This window comes from Oryctolagus cuniculus, chromosome 5 (assembly GCF_964237555.1).
Source record: "Oryctolagus cuniculus chromosome 5, mOryCun1.1, whole genome shotgun sequence".
Taxonomy (NCBI): domain Eukaryota; kingdom Metazoa; phylum Chordata; class Mammalia; order Lagomorpha; family Leporidae; genus Oryctolagus; species Oryctolagus cuniculus.
In genome coordinates this window covers 23,681,699-23,705,697 of record NC_091436.1, presented here as the reverse complement: position 1 = coordinate 23,705,697, position 23,999 = coordinate 23,681,699, and the positions used below count along the sequence as shown (strand labels likewise).

Genomic DNA, 23,999 nt, shown 5'->3' with positions numbered 1-23,999 from the left:
AATGTAATTAAATATAGTGTATTTTTATGCAAAAAATTTTGAAATTCATGCATAGTTTTTTCATAATAAACATTCTCCATTAACTTCTTAATTTGCCCTTGTATATAAGCATAAACTTTAACATGTAAGCAATTCAGTGAATAGTGTAGGTGGATGAATGGATGGATATGATAGGTGGATTGGCAGATGATAAGATGATAGGCACTGCCATTATCAGAGAATAGCTATGAAAAGTGTTGTCAGATCATTGAATTACATGAAAGGACTAGAATATATACAGAAACTTTCTAAAGATTCCTTCTTTCAAGGGGACCACATCACAGAGACACTGGTGGTTCCTCCTCTCCTGCGTCATCCCAGGGTTTGGAGGGTAGTTTGTGGAGGCCTCAGGGAGAAGCTGGCTCCACATTCTCCCAGTCTGAAGTTTGCACATTTACAAATATTTATATTATTTATAGTTTTCTGTAAATGCATATTCTTAATCATGTGTTATTTTGAAGAATTCAAATTCCATCCTCTAAGAAATGACAAATATTGTATTTTAGGATCTTTTGAAATTAAGGATTTCAAAAAAAATTTTTGTCTTCTGTAAGTTCTTTTAGTTTGAGTTTAGTTTGTTCTTCTTGGTATCTATAATCATATTTTGTTTTGATAGTAGAAAATTTGCCAATACAAGGAGAGCTTTTCAGAAAAATAAAGCAAGGCTTAATTGATTTATATTTAGTTGATATGTATCTAAAAATTTTGGCCAAAGTCATTATGTCTTTCCCAAATTGATACAGAATAGAAATCAACATATGATATAGACTTGGCATCCAAAGCATTGTTTAACAGTAAATGGTGAGTTAGTTGTTCATATTTCCCCACATAGTACCAGAAAGTCGTTTGGGATTCACTTGCTCACTTTTAAGTAGCTCAACTAGCAAATATTTTTATCAGTGTTCACAATCCCCAAAGCTTACTGGCCACCTTCAGAGGGTTTATCTAAACAGATAAGATTGGCATCCTCCCAGTTGCAAACCAATCCCTTGAGCTTAAAATCACTTGTCAATAGCATACAAGATGAATTGATCTGAATGTTAATATTGACTTTTGATTTTTTGTGGATTAAACATGAGCATCACCATGAATGAATTCCTACTCCTGGCCATTTTGGACTTGAAATGAAACTATAAATTCATAAACCTTAATTGCATGAATTGCCTACTTTAGCATGACATTTTAAAACCACATCTACATATTGTTGCTTCTAATTCTTTAGAATTCCTCTGACTTAAATTATCCCTATTGGTGCTGCTAGCATCCTTGAATTATGGCCTTTTAAATTATTTTTCAAATTATTTATATTGAATTTCACAGCAGAGAGGCAGGCATTTTCAGCTCAGGGGAATTTAATTGTGCTGTCTATTAACCACTGTACCTAAAATTTCCATCTGAGGGATGAGGGTAGGTCTGGTTAGGAGCTCTGATTCCCTAGGAATTCTGGGCTCAGGTAGAATCACCCCCAAAGCAGAGACTCTTTGGGGATTACCAAGGTGTGTACAACAACATTTCCCATCTTCCGGTGATTTCAAATGAAGGACCTCCATCCTTTCCCTTAGACACAGTACTTAATTTTTTTTTTTAATTTTTTTAAATTTATTTATATTTTGACAGGTGTCGCTCCCCCTCTTCGTGGAGGAACGACACTAAACCCTGCCTAAGCTTCATATCCGAGTCACGGCACCATTATGTCGCTCCCCCTCTTCGTGGAGGAATGACACAGGACCCTGCGCTGTTCTTTGGTCTGCTCGGCCCTCCCCGGGTTTGCTGCTGGTTCTTCCCGGGTTGGCTACCGTCCCTTCCACCTCCGTGGAAGGGCGGTTCCCCCTGCCACTTTCCCCACTTCCGTGGGAGAACGGCACACCGCCGGCCGGCTCTCTCGGGGGCTGCACAGGTGTTCCTTCAGATAGATGTTCCTCTGGTGCATGTTGTCTCTCTCCTCCTTTATAGTCCTCTTCCACCAATCCCAACTCTGCTACCCACACGCCAAGTACGCTGCTCTCCTCCAATCAGGAGCAGGTCCCACAGTCTATTGGTTGAACTGGAGGCAGCTGTGTAGAAGCTGTTTCCTCCTCTCCCAGCGCCATATTGTGGGAGAGCAGATGCATAGAATAAGTCTTAATTCCAGTAACTTAGTCTAGTACGAGTTGCTCCCCACAGACAGGCAGAGTTAGACAGTGAGAGAGAAAGAGACAGAGAGAAAGGTCTTCCTTCCGTTGGTTCACCCCCCAAATGGCTGTTATTGCTGGCGCGCTGCGCCAATCTGAAGCCAGAAGCCAGATGCTTTCTCCTGGTCTCTAATGCGGGTACAGGGTCCAAGCACTTGGGTCATCCTCCACTGCCTTCTTGGGCCACAGCAGAGAGCTGGGTCTGGAAAAGGAGCAACCAGGACAGAACCAGCGCCCCAACCAGGACTAGAACCTGGTGTGCCATCGCCACAAGAGGAGTATTAGCCAAGTGAGCCGTGGTGCCAGCCTCCACTGACTATTATAACCATTCTTTTCTAATGTAAAGTATTTCAAAACTTTTTCATTTATGTCCTTCAAAGAAATGGAGTCCTGGTAGTAAGCCAAGTAATATTTGCTCATGGACCAACAAATGGTGTTAAAATTATTTTTTGACCTGTAGGCCTATTTCCACTGTGAATTGCCTTATTTATTAAACTTGAGCAACATTCATCAAAACTAAAAACCTGATAAAGTGTGTGGGGAGCAACTCGGACTAGACTGTTACTGGAATTAAGACTTATTCTATGCATCTGCTCTCCCACAATATGGCGCTGAGAAGGGAGTAACAACTTCTACGCAGCTGCCTCTCACCAACTTGAGTGATGACCTGCAGGAGCTGATCCTGCTCCTGATTGGGGGAGAGCAGCATACTCGGCGTGTGGGTAGCAGAGTTGGGATTGGTGGAAGAGGACTATAAAGGAGGAGAGAGACAACATGCACCAGAGGAACATCTATCTGAAGGAACACCTGAGCAGCCCCCGAGAGAGCCGGCCGGCGGTGTGCCGCTCCCCCGCAGAAGTGGGGAAAGTGGCAGGGGGAACCGCCCTTCCACGGAGGTGGAAGGGACGGTAGCCAACCCGGGAAGAACCAGCAGCAAACCCGGGGAGGGCTGAGCAGACGAAAGAACAGCGCAGAGTCCTGTGTCGTTCCTCCATGAAGAGGGGGAGCGACATAATGGTGCCGTGACTCGGATATGAAGCCTAGGCAGGGTTTAGTGTCGTTCCTCCACGAAGAGGGGGAGCGACAAAGTGAAATGATTTCCTCTTAAATTTTATCTGTTCAGTTTATTCAGGGGAGCCCACATAGCTTTTCATTTGATAAAAAGCTATAGACATTGAAAGTATTCGTTTGGAGAACATATGATATTTGTCCCTTTGGGACTGGCTTATTTCACTCAGCATGATGTTTTCCAGATTCCTCCATTTTGTTGAAAATGACTGGATTTCACTTTTTTTTTTTACCATTGTGTAGTATTCCATAAAGTACATATCCCATAAATTTTTTATCCAGTCTGCTAACCATATTTGATAGAATTTAAAAGGAGAGATTGATCCAACATGGCAAGCAGGACACACAGCAGACTCATAGAATGACAAATGAACAGCACTCTGGCCTCAGAATCAGTCCTTAAGGCATTTGAATCTGGCTAAAAAGACCATGAGAGCATTTCAGGCATGGAAAGCCAAGACACTGTGGCAAAAAATGACCTACATGAAAGATCTCTGTGAGGGAGATCCTTGTGGAAAAAAGGGGCCATCAACGAAGGAGGTACCTTTCTCTGAAGGGAGGAGAAGACTCCACTTTGATTATGGCTTTGTCTAAAGAATGTCAGAGTCTGTGGACTCAAGAGGCTTCCATAGCCTTGGCAGCTCATGACAAGAGCCTTGGGTGATCACTGACGTCATAAGTAAGAGTATGAATTGTTAAATCAACAACAGGAGTCACTGTGCACTTGCTCCCCATGTAGGACCTTTGTCCTTAATGTGTTGTACTATGAGAATTAATGGTAAAGTAATCTTCAAATAGTGCTTTATACTTTGTGTGTCTGTGTTGGTGCAAACTGTTGAAATCTTTACTTAGTATAGAGTTGATCTTCTGTATATAAACATAATTAAAAATGAACCTTAATGAAGAATGGGATGGGAGAGGGAGTAGGAGATGGGATGGTTTGGGGGTGGGAGGGTGGGTATTTGGGGAATAACCACTATAATACAAAAGTTGTACTTATGAAAGTTATATTTACTAAATAAAAGCTTCTGTAAAATAAAAGTGTTTAGAGAAAAATGGATCACACTTCTGTCCAGGGTTTGGCTGTTGGTTATATTTGTCACTGAAAAGAGAAGGATAATTATCTCTTTTAGATAGAGTGTGTAAACCTAGCATGTGCTTAATTCAGCTCAGCTCTCTCTTGGTTGTAGTCACATACCAGTAGAGGTCCACTCATTTCTGCTGATATAATTCACAGGCTTCTTTTAGCCTGATCTTCCTCCAGATGCCGGGGCCCACACTCTCCAAGCATTACAGAAAGGCTGCCCTTCACACCTGCTCTTTTTCACTCCAAAACTACTGGCACCACATGTGAGGTCCTTGATGTTTTTGTACCCCTCAGCATAAAAACTGAGAGCTGGAAGGAGTGCAACACGCAGGGCAGTTAGGGATGATTCTGGTTTGACCAAGCACTGGGAGCTGTAGCTCCTCCCCTCCTCCTGTGTTAAGTGCCAAATTATTATGCAATGAAAGAGGCAGAGGTATGAAAAACAGGTATGAAAAAGTGAATATTATGTTGCTGTCATGGGAACTGACCAATTGAGACCAGCATCATGGGTGGAGAGAGATTTCACCAGAGCATTCTGGGAGAGTGAGCAGAGTTAGATTTATTGAACATGCTGCAAGGGAGCAGCCAGCAGGCAGGCAGGACAGGCCGTCTGACTGCTGCTACAACACAGACTGTCATCCACGGGTTTACTTGTAAGCGCAGCTAAAGTATAGTTAGGGTGAGTTTTCTTGTGGTCCAGTATGTTTTCCCAGTTAGGTAATTTGCCTTTGTGGGTAACTGGGGAGTTTGCACCATCATTAGCGATTTCTCCCAGTCTACCCAGTGCCCCGAAATGAACTTCTACATTTGTGGATGCTCTCACAAAGCCTACAGATCTGCGTCACTGCCATGGGCTCTGGGACAAGGAAGAAATTGAGCTAAGGGCACATGAAAATTAAATAGCATTGCAAAACCTCTGATGCCTTTAACTAGGCCCATCCATGGTGCTGTTATTAGTCCACTGTCCAGAGGCTGTTGAGTATTGTGTCAGCCTTGTCCTTATCCTTAAAACAAACACTTGGCTAAAACATGTTCCGGGCCTTTCTGGGTGAGGGCCAAGGGTGGTAGAAACCAAAACTTCGTATCTCTAATGATGCTTTGGGCAGAATCTGCTATTTGGTGAAATATATAGAATTTTCTGTATTCTGTATCTATTCTGATACATAAACCAAATCCATGGCAGGATTTAAATAGAAAACTTTGAGATCTTTTGCAAAACTAAGTGTTGATCCAATGCTTTAGTGTACACTTACTTGTGAGAATCACCAAATTGTTAACATTTTGGATGGAATTTCTTAAAGCATGTATGTAGGTTATAAGAAACTAACTGGGAAAACTAGCCCTTTTTAGGGCATTTTACCAGAAAAAGTTTCCTATTTTCCTATTAGCATCTATTTAACAGCTGAGCTATTATTCTGCTCAGAATGGTAAATTCCCCATATTTGCATGCCTGAAAGTTGGAACTAAGGAAGCACCAATACTGCCTTCAATTGATTTGTTTTGTTTTCTCTTTCAGCAAATGTCCCCAGCAGGCCACAGGTAAGAGTTAATAGACTGACGGGTTCAATTGTTCCTGAGCACAACCTACAGGAAGCAGATTAGCTACCATTGATTTCAGCCTTCCTACTTCATTATCCATGTAAATAAGCCAACTTGTTTGACATTTAAATGTTAGTTGATTCTGTATTTAATTTGACAGTCTGGGGAGGGGGGAGCTCAAGCCAAGTTATCCAGATACTAAAAATATCATGTGTTTGATCCTCTGAGTTCTATCAGCTTTTTATTGACATCATAAGTACTATATAGTGTCACTTTGGATAGATTGCACAAACTACTGTTGTCCCAAATATCTACTTATAGTAGCTGTTGCATAACACTGGCTTAAAAAGAAAGTGGTACCACAAGTTGGTGTTGTGACATTGAGGGATTTACAGTTCTTCATTTAAAAATTTTCTGGGAACTCTTGGCAGATGTCTGCCTTTCACTATTTTGCTTATCAGGTACTCTTGTAATTAGGTGCCACAGGATCATGGTAGATCTTCAGACTGTACCTTCTTTTGGGAGCTTTTTTGTTAATAATTTTAAGGCAAATTCCTGACTGTCCTATCGGCAAAGACAGGCTGGGACCTCTGCAGAAGTATGGAGCATTTTCTTGTAGCCTATTAAAAACTAGGAGAAAGGGTAAGATGAGAAAACTGATAATCTGGGGGAGGAGGGTGAGGCTGTAAGAGATGGGGTTGAGAAGGGGAGACTTCTTGTAACCTCTTAAGTCCTTCGCAGCTCGAGTGCCCAGAATTGAAAGCATATGTAATCATAGAGAACTTCTCTTAGTTTTCTTTTAGATTTTTTAAGAAATTGATTTAAAGAAACCAAATTGTTCCTGATTATATAGCAACTTAGTGAAGGAACAAACATCTGATGACCCCTTTCCTGTTTTCTTCCTTCCTTCTCTTCTTTTTACCATTTTTTTCCCTCTTCTCTGCATTTTTCATACCTTGGGTCAAATGAAAATCCATGAAAAGTATGCTTTTATCTGGATGGTTTTGGTAAAATTACATTGCAGTCAAGTTTTTAGAATTCTACCACCTGAAATGAGAGTTTTTTTATTCTTATTTAGGACATAGACCTAATTTTCCAGAAAAATAGAGTACATATAAATAATTCAGAAATCCTTGTAGCCTTTATTTTCAACATGAATTGACACCAAAACTTTACTTACCAACATTTGTAGGTAATGACATGTTCCTTTTCCAGATAGAATTAATCTCCCCTTCTCCCCTCCCGTTCTCCCCTCCTCCTCCTCTATTACTCAAATACATTGAATTCACAGAGATTGGCACTTTTCTCATGTTAAAATCAGAGGAGACAGCTCTGTTGAGATAGCTTCTACACTGCTTTACTATGAGAACTCCACCTCAGTACCTTGGCACAACACATGCCTGGAACCCAGTGGGCATACCATCAGTGTCTGTGGAATTTTTGTTGCCTGACACATGGCCATAAAATATGCAACAATGAAACCATGTTTCTGAAGAATCCATTTATGAATAGTAACAGAGAGAAGAATCTAGGCAATAGTCAAATGAGTTTGCTGCTTTTGGCTTGCCTGGGAGCAGGAAGGGCTCATTGGAGAGCTTTTCCAGAAATTTCATTAGAAGCACAGTTTTGAGGTTGAGCCAGGCTTCATTCCAAAGTCCTCCATAAAATAATGGACATGAACAGATGGGGTATCTTTCTTGGGAGTCCTTAAAGGCCTCTTATGATTTATGAAATGTGGTTTGATTGATCTCATTTTAGAGTGATTATAAAAGTATTTCTAAATTCAAAATATTTTAAGAGTAGCTTTGTGACCTTCAATTCAAAAAGTTGGTACAAGTCTCTTGAGTGTGGCCCAGTTTTATATCCTCTTGCCTGAGACATTTAAGTTTAACTGGTGCTACTGCATACTCAGAATATGTCCCTCTGATCAGGACTCTGTCTTGGGACAAAGAGGGATTGGAGTTGTCATCTAGGCGATGCTCCCTATAGTTCCCCAGGGAGAGACAAGCTGCTGGTACCAGCCTCATTCAGTCCCTCTTGGACCCTCCTGCTGGAAGAAGTCAAGTCCTCTCTGTATTAACTTGGTTTGTAGCCCAGGCAAGAGAGAAGATATCCAGGCTTCTCTTTGTATCAGCTGCAGTGCTATAAACCAGAGTGGGTGGCTTCAGGTTGCCAAGGAAGAACCTCAACTCAGAGGGCAACACAGAAGTTGATGTTCCTACTTTGGACATAGCTGAATAAGGTTTGACTAGATCTACAATAAGCACTTCTATTTCTTTGAAGAGTCAACAGATCTTTGCTTCCTGTCGTGTTTTATGTAAATGTCATTCTCACGGTGCTATTTTCCCTTCCCACAGGCAATGTGAAGTATTTATCCAGCCAACCAACATTTCCTGACTTCCAGTATCGCCGTTTTCAGCAAACGCCAATTCCAAGTTCCATTTAATCAGAAGCTCCGTGGCTCCTTGACACATGCTGTTGAGTGCTGACTGTGTGTTCTACTGAAGGAGTAAAACTCTGACTATCCAAAGAGAAAAGGATATTTTGTTTTTATAATAACCATATATTATTGTTTTCTTCTTCCCTTTCTATGCAACTGTAAATTACTGATCAGAGAGGTATTTGGAAATGGAAATACATTTGTCACTGATTTGTATAATGTATACAGCATTGGGAAGGTGGGTGGGGGCTTTCTACTATGATACTGTCTTTTTAATAACATAAAAAATTGCATATGAATTAGAAGACCACCTTACATTTTTACATTCCTTCTGTTATTCATGTTCACCTTGTATAATAACTTGGTTTATTGCTTTTACTCTCCTACCACTATATTTTGGTTATTTATCATTCATCAGCCACATGACCAAGTAGATTCCATGTATTTTTCCATGATTTTGCCAAATTAATAAGTTCATATATTTCAATCCAATATTATATATATATATGTGGAATAGGCTATGGCTGTGTTTATGCTGTTTAAGTTTATTTGACATCATATACTTACTTCTTTAGTGACCACACAGATAACCACAATCAAAATCCTGTGGGCCTTTATGGTGTTTCTACTGGGATTTTTTTTCCTGCATTTTATTCGTTTCTCTATATAGATAGGTCTTGATTTCTTTATTTATTTCATGTCCCAATCTATATGGTAGAGAAGCCTGTGTTATCATAATAATCTCAAAGATTGTTGTGCCAAAGTTTGCCCATTGAAGCATATTTTTGTTTTGACACAGAAACAAAACTTGGTACCACCTTTCCTAGTTTGCAGGTCTTGATTCCATCATTAAATATACAGCAGACCTTTACCTGTTGTCATACTAGAGCACAGCATTTTCTGTAATTCTTTCTGAAGATAATTTATTGGTATTTTTGAGGAAAGGGAATGTGGTTGTTTTCAGGTCCGTTATAATTGTTGAAACTCCTATTTTCTTTCTGAAAGCAGACACAGATTTAGTGCATGTCTCATTTTTCTTCTGAGTGAACAAACAGATGTGCTGTGACCCTTCTCTTGATCAATCATTTGAGAAGGCAATTTAGCAAAAGCCTATGTCACTGCTCCTGCAGAAGAATGAAGTTCATGCTTTGATGGTGGTACCCCTGCCTGTACCTTTGAATGCATTCAGTTAGGTATTGAGTGCAGCTTTTGATTTCATGTTTAATCGATTTAGTTTAAACCTATTACTTACCTACCAAATGTAGAGAAACCAAAAACAAAAGTGAAACTAATGTATTTTGATTCAAGTGTATGTGCTTTTAAAGCATCGGGACATTTAAACTTTGGGTTCTCTTAACTGGGATCTGGCCAGAAGGAGGCTTAAAGTTAGAAATCGCTATTCTTCTAGAATAGGTTGGGTGGGTTGGGGGGCACGGGTGTCTATTTGCAGCATAGATATTTTGAGAAGAAGAAAAATTGTTTTATATAAGAGGAAAGCCATGGCCACCTTTCTACCTCAGATCCATCTTCCTCCATCGTGTTGGAAATAGCTTTATGCCATTGCAGTCTGCGAAGTCTAGAGCTCTCACCAGACCATATCAGACCCAAGAAAGCACCTATTTAAAAAAACAAATTCCCTTAACTCTGAACTCCAAGTTGTAGATTTGGTGTCTTCCTTGTCATTACTTGGGAAAGTCGCGTATCAATTTTTTTCTGCCTGTATTTGTATGCAAAATGTTCTGTATCAGCTGTTATGGAAAATCTACATAAAACACTACATTGTAACCTTCTAAGTAATAATAAATAAAAAGAAATATATTGCCGTAACAACCACAAGAAATGCAGTATGTACTTCTTTTGAATTTTGTGGTAAAGAACTAATCATAGATTATCATCTAATCTGGCTACATGTTGTATTTTTCATCCTGAATAAAAGTAATTTTAACACAAGACAACTTTGATATTCTTCAACTGTGTTCACTGAGAAAATATAAGCTTTGAGTATATATTTATAAAAGTAAAATGTAGTGAGAGCTTGTTTCCTGATAAATCTACAAATTTTCTTGCAATCTTTTCTACGCACAATTGTCTCATTCTCTCTCCTCCTTCCTCTCTGTATCTCTTCTCCTACATATGAATTATATAATTCTGAATTTCCTCTGAAGAGAGATGGCTTATTAATAGGGAAAATTATCTTGGGTATTAAAAATATGCCTTGAAAGCCTATTGCACCTTTATTTTAATAACTAGATGTTACTGACCTTTAGTTGGTTACACTTTTAAACCCCCTTTTAGCTTCTTAAATCATGTTGTTTTTATCTGTTCACTGAATTTTAACTACTCTGGTTAAATACAATTTGTCCAAATAAAACATTCTGATATATTTTAAACAGCCCATCAACTGTGAACCAATATAGCAATTAAGCATTTTGAAGAAAACAACTGGTTTCCAGAAACTTTTAAAAATTTTAAAAATTGTCTATTTACTAAACCTTTAGCTTTTATATATTATTGAGATTCTGTATATATATTTTTCAAGCACCTTTTATTAATGTTTTATTTTTAAAAACAGGTGAATACACTTTTTTGTACATCATTGCACTTCTACAGTTACACAGAACACAAACACATGCACCCACTGTTGTGTACCACAGGAAAGCCTAGTCAGTCTGGTTATAAAATCTGCCGATCACTGCGTCAATGTGAAAATACAGTGTCAAACCCAAAAGTAGAACTAGAGTTGCATAGAATATCATCATGCTAATACATTTAAAGGTCATTGGAAACATAAGATAAATTATAAGAGTTTGCTTTGATTGAATGTACAAGAGTAAGGTTTAACATATCAGAGCAAAACGATATAAGGATTTACATGTTTCAGCAATAAAAAAGAATCACTCAAAAAGCAATCATACATTTATACTGCACTTCATTATTTCTCTTCAGTGGACTGTTAAGGCTCCTTAGTAGAGTTGCGTGTAAGCCCTTAAAATTATAGATTCAGTTTATATTACTCCTGTTTCTGTACCACCACTGTACAAGTTCCTCATGATAGCATACAATAAGGAATGAATATCAGCAGCTTAAAATGAAACAAGTGTAGATTCTGTATATATTTTTAAACAAAGTAGTTTGACCTTGGCTAAGCTGGCCACACACACACAAACTCACTGTTTCAATAAACCAACTTTTACAGAGATTTTCTAGATTCATTATTTGCAAATTTAATGACAATACAGTAAAATCCCAGGAACATCACTACAGATAGAGTTCAAAATGCTCACTGACATATATAATGGCAGCTTCTTTTTTGTGAGGTTGATTAAATAACCAGAATGAGCCTGCTATGACGTCCAGGAGACAGTTACAGTCACATTATATCCTATAGCTGTGGTGTCAGTTATCTCTTGTAATGCTGTCTCATTGCATAGTAGCCATCAAACCTCAGTAATAAGCACTTACTTAGCATGTGGGTTATAGACAGCCTGGACAGGAGCTTTCTGATTCCAGCTGAGCTTGCTCACACACTTGTGTTCAGCCTTGAACCACCTGAGGTTCAGCTGACCAGATCACCCTGAGTTTAGGAGTTGACTGGCCATTGACTGAGATAGGATGGTAGGCTTAGGTTCTTTTATCTACTAGCAGTTTACCTGAATGTGTTTTCATGAAGTGGTAAAAGTGTGGGCATCTAAATGGAGGCCTTTGCCAATCACTTCAACCAGATTCTGTTGGTCAAAGCAAGTTGTAAAGCTAGGTGTGGAAAATCAATTTCATCTCTTCAGTGAGAGAAATCACAACATCACCAAACAAAGTGTGTGACTAAGGAGAGTAAGGGCAGGTTAGATTTCAATATATAAAAGTGGGGTTGCTACAATCCACCATATGTAATAAAAGCTTGGAAAAGTAGAAGACTTAAGGCAAAACACATGAATCCATTTCCTTGAGCATTATGTCCACAGCCTCAAGGGAATAGAAGGAAATTAGCCTCTTTACAAGGTCTTCTTTCAAAACAAAGTCAAAAACATCAACTGTTCTCCATGCTAATAATCCAGGAAAAAATGCAAATAAGAAAATTTATCATTGCTGTGCTAAAATTTCTGACAGTAAAATTAGGGGACAGGAGATGGGGACAGAAAAAAAAATCAAGGTGAGAATGGAATAAAAGGGCTGTTAGAAACTGCTGAGAACAGTTACTCATACTGAGTTGTTAATAATTATTTTTAGCTGGAGAAATGCAATACACAGAAAGTTCTTCACTCCGACCAGATGAGTAGGGCCTGTGTAATATTGTGTCACTCCCAAATATTTGTTTAGCATTGTGGAATTTATGTGCATTTCGTATTAACTTCCAAATTTGGAACTATTCTTTCATATTGGGAGCCTTAAGATTGTGACATTTTAGAATCTTTGTAATAGATACATATACTAGGACTCAGGTAGTCTATAGATTGCTTATTTTTTGCATGGGTTTGAGTTTTGTATATGGCTGATTAGGAGAAATAAACTGACAATTTCTCCTTCTCTTAGCTCTGTCCTCAGTCTAGAAATCAAAAATGTTGAATTTGTAATTATTTTAGTGGGGACTCTTTGGAGAAACAGAACCCTAACGAGATAGATGATAGACAGATGATAGATAATAAATGATTAGGTAGATGGCAGATAGATTATAGATTAGCTAGCTAGATGATGATAGATTAAATGGAGATGATAGGTACATAGATATAGCTGAATGATAATAGATGATATAGATATATGATAGACACATTATAGAGATAGGCAGACATGATAGATCTAGATGATTTATGATAGATGTTAAATAGGTGATAGGTGATATACATAGATAATGATAGAGGTAGATAGATGGATAGATTGAGATGATAATCAGTTTAATTGGCAAAGATTTGCCTATGTGTTTATGGAGGCTGGGAAATCCCACCCTCTGCTTTCTGTAGGTTGGAGTCCTGCAGAAGATCTCACACCCAAAGATCCTGAACCAGTGGAGCCAATGGTATAAGTCCCAGTCTGAGTCCAAAGGCCTAAGGACCAGGAGCTCTGATATATGAAGGCAGAGGGAGATGGATGTACCAGCACAAGCAGAGAGGGCAAAGCTGCCCTTTCTCCACTTTTTGTTCTATTCTGACCCCCAACAGATTGGATGATGCCCATGAACACATATAAGGGTGATCTTTATTCCATCTACCAATTCAAACACTAGTCTCTTCCAGAAACACCCTCAGAACATACCAGAAATAATATTTTACCAGCTGTCTGTATATCCCTCTGCCTAGTCAAGTTGACACATAAAATTAACCATCATGGTAATTAAATGGGAAGAATTCCCAGATTGCTTTAGAATATAGTAATAGTTCCTGGTATGACTTTATAAGACTGTTCCAGAAATATTAAAATATTGATTTTTAAAAAATTTTTTACTTTGAACCAATCATTTTTACCATTTTTTTTTTAAATTAGCTAGAATAAAATAAAATGGCACTAGTGTAAGAGTTGGCAAGAATTAAACTATTGCAGTGTAAATCTGACTTGAATGAGGCCATCCAAATCTGAGACATTCTTGTTCACTATACTCTGCAAATCTTGAAACTGGTGTTTACCTTGTGGAAAACTGTGGATGCACACACACATCGCTCAGGATGTCTGAAAGCACACCCCTGGCCTTCAGAATCCTCATGTGTCCTGGCTCATCATCCCACTCTGCCTCATCAAATGGGTTTATATTGTCAGTGGTGTCTGCTGTAGCTGGGATATGATTTGGCTCCTCAACTCATGTAGATATTTAAACACCAAGCTCATATTAATGGCTTTAATGACATTTTTCAAAGAATGAGCAAAGTGAATCTCTCACTTCTAGGAAAACAACTCACAGTGATTGTTGCTAATGATAAAATTTGAACTTTCAAGAGAAAATTGCAGTTATAGAAAACTTGTACTAAACCCGACAGCTTTCCATGACTAAAGGATTTCTTACTTATACTGGTGCTAATGTTTAAAAATTACAATAATATGCATGGTTTTGAAAAAAGCTGTATAAAAAAGTATGCTAACATTTTGAAGATCTGCATAACTCAATGAATCAATAGTTTCACAACAAACAAAACATAATTATCCACTAATTACTCAAAGTAATCGATTTTAATAGAGCATAAAAGGTTAACTGATAAGGATTCATATTCCATATTGCATCTAATCTCTAAGAAATATATTTTCTTTTTTTTAAACTTTTATTTAATGAATATAAATTTCCAAAGTACAGCTTATGGATTACAATGGCTTCCCCCCCATAACGTCCCTCCCATCCGCAACCCTCCCCTTTCCCACTCCTTCTCCCCTTCCATTCACATCAAGATTCATTTTCGATTCTCTTTATATACAGAAGATCAGTTTAGCATACATTAAGTAAAGATTTCAACAGTTTGCTCCCACACAGAAACATAAAGTGAAAAATACTGTTTGAGTACTAGTTATAGCATTAAATCTCAATGTACAGCACACTAAGGACAGAGATCCTACATGAGGAGTAAGTGCACAGTGACTCCTGTTGTGGACTTAACAAATTGACACTCTTGTTTATGGCCTCAGTAATCACCATAGGCTCTTGTCATGAGCTGCCAAGGCTATGGAAGCCCCCTGAGTTCACTGACTCTGATCATATTTAGACAAGGCCATGTTCAAAGTGGAAGTTCTCTCCTCCCTTCAGAGAAAGGTACCTCCTTCTTTGATGACCCGTTCTTTCCACTGGGATCTCACTCGCGGAGATCTTTCATTTAGTTTTTTTTTTTTTTTTCCCCCAGAGTGTCTTGGCTTTCCATGCCTGAAATACTCTCATGGGCTTTTCAGCCAGATCCACATGCCTTAAGGGCTGATTCTGAGGCCAGAGTACTGTTTAGGACATCTGCCATTCTATGGGTCTGCTGTGTATCTCACTTCCCATGTTGGATCATTCTCTCCCTTTTTGATTCTATCAGCTAGTATTTGCAGACACTATTCTTGTTTATGTGATCCCTTTGGTTCTTAGTCCTATCATTTTGATCAATTGTGAACAGAAATTGATCACTGGGACTAGTGAGATGGCATTGGTACATGCCACCTTGATGGGATTGAATTCGAATCCCCTGGTATGTTTCTAACTCCACCGTTTGAGGCAAGTCAGCTTGAGCATGTCCCGAATTGCACATCTCTTCCCTCTCTTATTCCCACTCTTATATTTAACAGTGATCACTTTTCAGTTAAGTTTCAGCACTTAAGAAGAATTGTGTATTGATTACAGTATTCAACCAAAAGTATTAAGTAGAACAAAGAAAAACAAATACTAAGAGGGATAACATATTAAGCTGCTCATCAACAGTCAGGGTGAGGGCTGATCAAGTCACCGTTTCTCATAGTGTTCATTTCACTTTAACAGGTTTCCTTTTTGGTGCTCAGTTAGTTGTCACCTATCAAGGAGAACAAGTCGTATTTGTCCCTTTGGGATTGTCTTATTTCACTCAGCATCCGTAGCGGTCCTGACATGCAAATCGGTCGTCCGACCTGGGTATAGGGGCGAAAGACTAATCGAACCATCTAGTAGCTGGTTCCCTCCAAAGTTTCCCTCAGGATAGCTGGCGCTTTCGCAACCCCGCAGTTTTATCCGGTAAAGCAAATGATTAGAGGTCTTGGGGATATGCCCTTATAAGTGTAATTCTTGAGAGAGGGTTGATTCAAAAGCCTGAGCTTGGGCTCACTCCCTGTCTCTGCTTCCTGACTCAGCATACGACCCTTCCTCAGCACAGGATCCACCATTTCCACTCACCAACCTCACCAGATGCTGAGCCAATGGCACAGTCTGGCCCTGGACTTAAATTTCCAACATTGTGAAATATTCACTTATTTCAGTTAGCATCTTTCAAGTATTTCACTGTAGTAACAAAAAATTTACCAATACATTGTCTAATATAAGATGCTCTTGAAGGTGGGTGGAGGGGTGGGGAGCATTGTGGTCTTGCAGGTTAAGCCTCTGCCTGCGATGCTGGAATCCCATATGGCTTAACGATTCAAATCCCTGCTGCTCCACTTCCCATCCAACTTCCTGCTTATGCACCTGGGAAGGCAGCATATAACCCAAATGCCTGGGACCCTGCACCCATGCAGGAGACTGAGAAGAAGCTCCTGGCTTCTGGCCCGGTCTGGCACAGCCCTGGCTGTTGCAGCCACAAGGGGAGTGAAGCAGTGGATGAAGGATCTCTCTCTGTCTCTCCCTCTCTCTCTCTCTGTAACTCTGACTGCCAAATAAATAAGTAAATCTTTAAAAAAGTGAAATGAAAAATGTTCCTTAGTTCAAAATAAGATGTATTCTGGATACAATCTCCCCAAAAAGTCAATGATAGATTTATAAAATATGAAACGTAAAGAATCTTATCAATATCTAGAGGACATGAGCCACAGGTCAAAATTCAGCCTTCATTTGAAATTTAGTGGCTATTTCTTCATTGAAAATCAAATATATAGATACTTGGGTGTAGGATATTCTGTTTAAGTTGCCAAAAAATAGAATGAAGTAAACAATGCGTGCCTTGGAGAGCTCCTATTCTCATGGACAAGTCCAGTGATGAGCCAGTAATAGTAAGGAAAGCTTGAAGGGAAGTGGATAGATCTCTATAAAAATAGAGTGAGCTCTTGAATGCCGCAAGATGTATTTCAACATAGAGGGATACAGCTCATGAAAGCATATATGGGGGTAACCACCATGTGTAGACATGTGTCCTAATAACTGCCTTGCAGTGTTTCAACGAGCTTGTTGGTGATGTGAGTCTAAAAAAACAATCCCTCAAAATGCACTGTCAGCAGCAGTATTTCTCCCAAAAAAGGGTTTCCTGGTTAAATAATTTAAAGAAACACTACATGCCCTAATGATTTTTGCAGATTCATAATGTTCATGAATGTATTAAAAGCTTTGAAAAATCTGAAGAAGCCTGTCTGTTGCACATCACTAGGTATTTCCAAAGTATTTCATCGCACCCTACAGGTGCATTTTGGATGCCAAATTAACATCACATGTTTTAATGTTGCAAATATATGGATAGTGATCCACAAAGTCTATATAAATGACAAGTGAATAGTGAAACAATTATTTCTGTTAATTCACAATTTTTAAAAGGAAAGTATCCTTGTATGACAACTGATACATGGTTGTCGTTAAAAGGGTATTCCAAAGCATGACTCAGAAACAAGGAAAAACAAAGTCCCTTTCTTCTGAAGATCTTGCTGTATTGCATGCAGGAAATCAAATGCTCTCACATCCCCCCCTCCCCCAGTGAATTCCTAGAATTTTTTAAAAGCAGGGCAATATTCTGGATTGTCACAATCTGTTTCAAATATCTTGCAAATATTTTCCTTCAGTGTAATATATATAATATATAATAATATATATGTATATAATATTTTCCTTCAGAGCAAATATATATTGATTATGCAATTCTTTCACATGAGCTTGACAAGAAAAAAGAAGTCTTAGATAGCCATCATTGGAAAGATATCCTGCAAACCTGAAATGATCATCTTGAAATTAGTTATCGAGGATCAAGTTTCTTCACTTTTATTACACAAAACCATTGTTTAAGAGGAGTTCTTGGATCAGAGAACTTAGGACAAAACTTACAAATAACCTTGGCAGCTCATGACAAGAGCTTTGGGTGATTACTGACGCCATAAACAAGAGTGTCAATTGTTAAATCAACAACAGGAGTCACTGTGCACTTAGTCCACATGTAGGATCTCTGTCCTTAATGTGTTGTACTATGTGAATTAATGGCGTAACTAGTACTCAAACAGTACTTTAGGGGCGGAGCCAAGATGGCGGAATAGTGAGGGCGCGCACCGATAGTCCGGGAAAATTTAGTTTAATAAAAGGGGAGTTACGGTAGCCGCAGAAAAAAGAACCAGGAAAAAATTGCACGGGAATCGTGAATCGGAGGACCTACTGGGAGAACAAGGTCGCCCACCGCGCGGAAGCCAAGTCGTGGGACCAAGCCGCAGAAGCCCCAGTGCTCCAAGGGGAGTGCATGCCACACAGACAACAGCAGGGAGACTTGGGACGCTCAGGGCTCCGAGTCCACACATCGGCGCTGGAAGGGGAGGTGAGCTCAATAACCCGAGACATTGGTGGGGAAACGGGGGTCAGAATCTAGAGGGGGGCCAGAAAGTGCAGCAAACTCACTACCGGAAAGAAGGAAAAAAAGCTTCGGGGTTTCTCTTCCCCCTAACCTAGCAAAGGTTACAAGACTGGGAGGCTAGAAGAATTCCCAAGAGACAAAGAGCAGGCCTGCTCTCTGGATTTACATATCAATGGGGGAGAGCTAAGGAACTGAGTCACTACAATTCAGTAGCCTAGGCAACCCAGTGGGAGTCCAGAGGAGCCAAAGACTGGAAGCTAAATACCATCAATTCTGCACAGCCGTGCCCTGCGGTGTTACTTACCCCCTGAATAAATAAAATAAATAAATAAATAAAAAGAGAGAGATTTACCACGCATAACCTGAGGGTGTCACCTTTGCACACCCTTAACCTGGAAGAACCAGGCAGAGCTCTCAGGCCGCACCCATCTCAAGCCTCCAAGGCTCCTCCAACAGCAGGCAGTCCACTTAACACGGACACAGTATAAAAAAAAAAAAAAAAAAACGCACAGTGACGCAAGAAGAATTAACTATGCCGAGTAACAAACACAGAAATAGAGGGAGCAAGATCAACGATGACACTATGATGCCTCCAAATAAGCAAAACACCCCAAGCCAAGAGTATGAAGATGATGAGATAGAAGAAATGCAAGATACGGATTTCAAAAAATTTATGATAAGAACATTTAGAAGTTTTCAAAAGCAAATCCTTGAACTACAGAAATCCTTAATGGACAAGATTGAAAATCTCTCTCGTGAAAACGAAATTTTAAGGAAGAGTCAAAATGAAACTCAGAAACTAGTAGAACAGGAAAGTGTTATAGTGAAGAGAAATCAAAATGAAATGAAGAGCTCAATAGATCAAATGACAAACACATTAGAAAGCCTTAAAAACAGAATGGGTGAAGCAGAAGAGAGAATATCGGACTTAGAAGATAGAGCACAGGAAAACATACAGTCAAACCAAAGAAAAGAAGAGGAAATTAGAAACCTAAAAAATATTGTTGGGAATCTACAGGATACTATTAAAAATCAAACAGTACTTTATACTTTGTGTTTCTGTGTGGGTGCAAAATGTTGAAATCTTTACTTAGTATATACTAAGTTGATCTTCTGTATATAAAGAGAATTTAAAATGAATCTTGATGTGAATGGGATGGGAGAGGGAGTAGGAGATGGGATGTTGTGGGTGGGAGGGAGGTTATGGGTGGGAAAGCCGCTATAATCCAAAAGTTGTACTTTGGAAATTTATATTTATTAAATAAAAGTTGAAAATAAATAAATAAAGAGTTTTAAAAATAGATTCTAGGTTTGATTACTTAGAAGATCTGTATAACTGATATCTTATGTAAAATAATAAAATACTGGAAAGAAAAAAAAACTCACAAATAAGGGAACCCAACTTTATGCCACTGACTGCACTTTGCTTAGATAATGAGTTTACTTTAAATCAGTTTTTGCAAGGTTGAACACAGAGCAGCAACATGCCTGTATCTCCGTCCTCAGTGTCTCTTGGAGTCTGGTTAGCTCTTCCTCACACCACTGGATGTGAATCTCTGCAGACCATGCTCAGAAACCTCTGTCTGTGTGCCTGCTGGTTCCCCATTATACCACCAAAATAGTTTGATACTACAAAACTTAGTTTACTTTTAAAAGTGGTAAAGGAGAATTCCACTTGACAGGACTCTTCTAGCATCTCAAAAGGGAAAGGACTTTCTTAAGACTGTATAAAACACATGGTATAAAAGTTTACAGTTGGTAGGCATAACAAGGTGCAGGTTTTAAAACAGATTTTTGAGAATCCTTGAGAATACAGTTGCTTGATACTAAAAATGGACCAGTTTGAAGTACATTCGATTATAAATTAGTTTTTAAGGAATTTTACAGAGTGAACAATAAAATTATAATAAAGTCATGATGAAGAAAAAGGAAAACTCAGACTACGTAGTGAAGACAGTGGACTTGGCAAAGCCATGACAATTGTAGACAGATTTGTGTGGCTGTAGATGTTTCAAGAGTCCTAATCATGCACATCTTCGCTTAAATCTGAGGTGTCTTGACTGAGTATTATATTTCTGGAGTGGTTGTTTCAACTACGCTAATTGTTAGGTTTTTCCCATCTTTTTGTTGAATAATCATTTGTTGGCTCATTACATAGAACAACACTTGTACACCATGTGTAAAATGCTGGGATCACTGATCTGAGGGCTGCAGCTGAAACACAATGGAAGAATGGTGATCAGAGTTTTCAGTCCACTTCTCAGCCAGGAACCTCTCAAACTGAACCAGGGGAATAGATTTGTCACTCATCAGTTAAGTATGGAATTATTAGTAAAAGTCTGCAATGATTTCATTGAGTCCTGGACCTTGTTAGTAACAGTGTAGATATCAAACAGGTACGAAGGGATGTAATCACAAAGTTCTTTCCCTGCAACACCAACAGTCACCCTTGAAAGTCCTTGTCATTTTTAAGGTAGGTCTTGTGAATCACCACTTGCTCAATTCCATTAACCTCTCAAGCCAAGGTCATTTGCCTTGGTAATATTTCCCAATTCTACTATTATAGAAACTACGGTACAAATGAGTCAATTTTTCAGATTTCTTGTAAAGTGTGAAATGAATCTTGAGAGAAGAAAGTCATACAGAATTACTCTTGAGTAGTACTGGTCCCTGAATCAAGATCCAAACTTTACCTCTTTTTGAATATTATTTAACTATATTTTTATACAGGAAGTAAAAGTATTGAAATATTCTGAGTTATATTTTTATATATATATATATTTAACTTTTATTTAATGAATATAGATTTCCAAAGCACAGCTTATGGACTACATTGGCTTCCCCCCACCCCCCGATGACTTCCCTCCCACCCGCAACCCTCCCCTTTCCTGCTCAGAGGTTATCCTAAAAGTGGGCATATGTTTACTAATACAGTGAGTCCATGTCCTAGAAGCTGCAAAAATTATAATTTTCTATAATTATAGTAGAGGACCATACAATATTTTTTCTAACATACTTGTATAAAACAATGTTGAACCAATGTAAAAAATTTTTGAACCATTCAAATTCATCAAGAATGGCATGACACCAGACAATGAAATTTTATCAGACACTAGTATGTATTAATTATAACTTTGAAAGTGAAGAAAAATTCTCTGTTCCTAGCTTTTTAAAATTTTTTATTCATTCAGTATGTATTAGTATTTACTTATTTGAGAATCAGAGACAGACAGGCAGAAAGAAAGAGCTTCCATGTTGGTCCATTCCCCAAAAATACACAAAAGCCAGGGGATGAAGCTGGGAGCCCAGAACTCAATACAGGTCTTCTGTATGGATATTTGAACCATCATCTGCTACCTCCCAGGGTTCATGTTAGCCAGAAACAGGAATCGGAAGCACACTGGGTCTCTTACTTAGGCACTCTGATATGAAATGCTGGCATCTCAACTTGCAGACCAAATATCACTGATCCAGATAGTCTCCTGCCTAGGAGATGGGATTCAGGGGCTCCTCCCCCAGAATCTTGAGACAATTCTCAGAGGATCTGAGAAAAGTCGACTAACTGGCTTCTGTGAAGGATGTTGATGGCATGTGCTAGTCCTTGTAATCAAGATTTTTCTATGCTGTTGTAACTGATCTAAGTAACAAGAATTCTATGCATCTGGGGGTAAGTTTCATGAGTTTTCTGTTATCTTTATTGAGTCTCTATTGGACCTTTATTCCAATTAACCAATCAAAACCATCCCTTTCCTGGACCAATCATAAGAACTCCCTCTTCTGCGTAGCCTGTATAAACTCCTAGAAAATCAGCTTTCAATAGCTGTCTCCTTCAGAGACCATGTTCAGTGTTTCTGGGAGCGTTGTTTCTCATTTTTGCTTCAACTTCTCTGCTTTGTTTACATAAACTACGTCTGCTTAACACACTCTTTCTTGTCTGTGATCCTCATTCTTCATGGACATGAAATGTGCACCTGGTAAAGAAAAACTATTGCAGTAACTGCAAATTCGTGCAGCATTTCTTGGAGGCTTGTCTGAGATCCTCACAAGGGTGAGTAAAGATGGACTCCCTCTGCTTCTTTTTTAGAAGATTTTTGTTCTCCACCGTAGTTCACTACCAATTGATAACACCAGGACTTTGTCAGCCAGTTAAAAGCTATTGTTACCACTGCCAGTCTTAAAGACTCAGAGGGAAGGCTTTCTGGGGTAGATCTGATTAATCCACCTTTGCCTTTTGGGACAGGAATTGTTAGTCTTGTACTGCCTCAGTTTCTTTTCACAGAAAGACTAGAGTAAGGTCTTGGGTAAGTGAAGGTTTGGTCCAGGGCAGCTTCCTGGTATAGCCTGAAGGCTTCCCAATTGGATCCATATTCTGACTGCACATCAAGGTATTGGACTAGTATCTACTGTCTCTCTCTTCTCTCTCCCCTGCTCCCCTCTCCGCCTCTCCTTGCTCAGGCTCAAATGTCAGGAAGAGGGGGGCATGAACAGGTCTTCCACCCAGGCTAGTGAAAGAGAGGCCTTAATCCATTAGCTCTTTTCAACCTAATGTATGTTTTCTCCCTTCTCTGCACTTTACATTTTATGACTTTTCCTCTTCAGTTCTATATCTGATTCTCTATTGTTTGGGAAAACTGAGTCTTAAAGTAGTTAGCATTATCTGCCAATTTTTAATTTTTTGAGTGCTTAACATAACTCTAATTAATCTAGACAACAGATTTCATTAAAATACTCAGATTAAATAGAGTATTGCTACTCTACTTCAACCAAATGGCTTAACCTTTTGACAGTTCTTTAGATTTAAAGCCCTAAACTCAGTCTTTGACTTTTAGGCTTCCAGTTGAATCCCTGGAACTGCCAAAAGATAAGAATCTCAATGCGGAGAGATAAAACTATTTGAGTTAATTTAAAGTGATGCCAAACTCATGACCTGCTTGTTTAAAGGTCTGAAGTTTTATGTTTTGCAGTCAATGGGACATGGTTCCAGAGCAGACCCATCCCCCATGACTTTGTCAGCTAGCTTGTCCTGCACATTATGTCGGTTGTATGATGATGGGGGAGAGGGTGAATGTATGCTGTCTCCGCACCCTTGGAGTCTGATTAGGACCCAGTCAGCGCTGGTACAGGCAGCAGGCAGCTGGCTACCTTCCTTCCTATGTTACCTTTCTTGCTCACAACTCTCCCCTACCTAGCACATCCTGGCACCAAGGGTTAAACCCTTTGTGTGCTCTGTGTGTGTGTGTGTGTGGGTGGGTGGGTGTGGGTGTTGCTATTAGTGTAACAATTAAGGCACTGCATTCATGGGTGGGGCATCCACATTAGGGACAGGGAATCGCTTTTAAACATTAGATAGTTGCACTTGCAAATCATTTTGGGTGTGTGACGTGACAGCTTCTGGATAAAAGAGAAAAAAGGGAAAATGGAACTTTTGTTTTGCCCAAGCCAGCAGGCTTGGTGAGCAAGCTCAGTTTTTTAAGAAGGAACTGACAAAG

General features: G+C 39.1%; 1 protein-coding gene across 1 annotated transcript in view; it reads left to right on the top strand.

The window, feature by feature from the left end:
- The window catches only part of UTRN (utrophin), a gene marked incomplete in the record, with an annotated part of 519,651 nt that extends 509,357 nt beyond the window's left edge, over positions 1–10,294 (top strand). Inside the window, 2 exon segments of the mRNA XM_070073468.1 lie at positions 5,882–5,904; positions 8,262–10,294. Coding sequence (XP_069929569.1) covers positions 5,882–5,904; positions 8,262–8,270 — 32 coding nt within the window.
- Between the last annotated feature and the right edge of the window lie 13,705 nt (positions 10,295–23,999).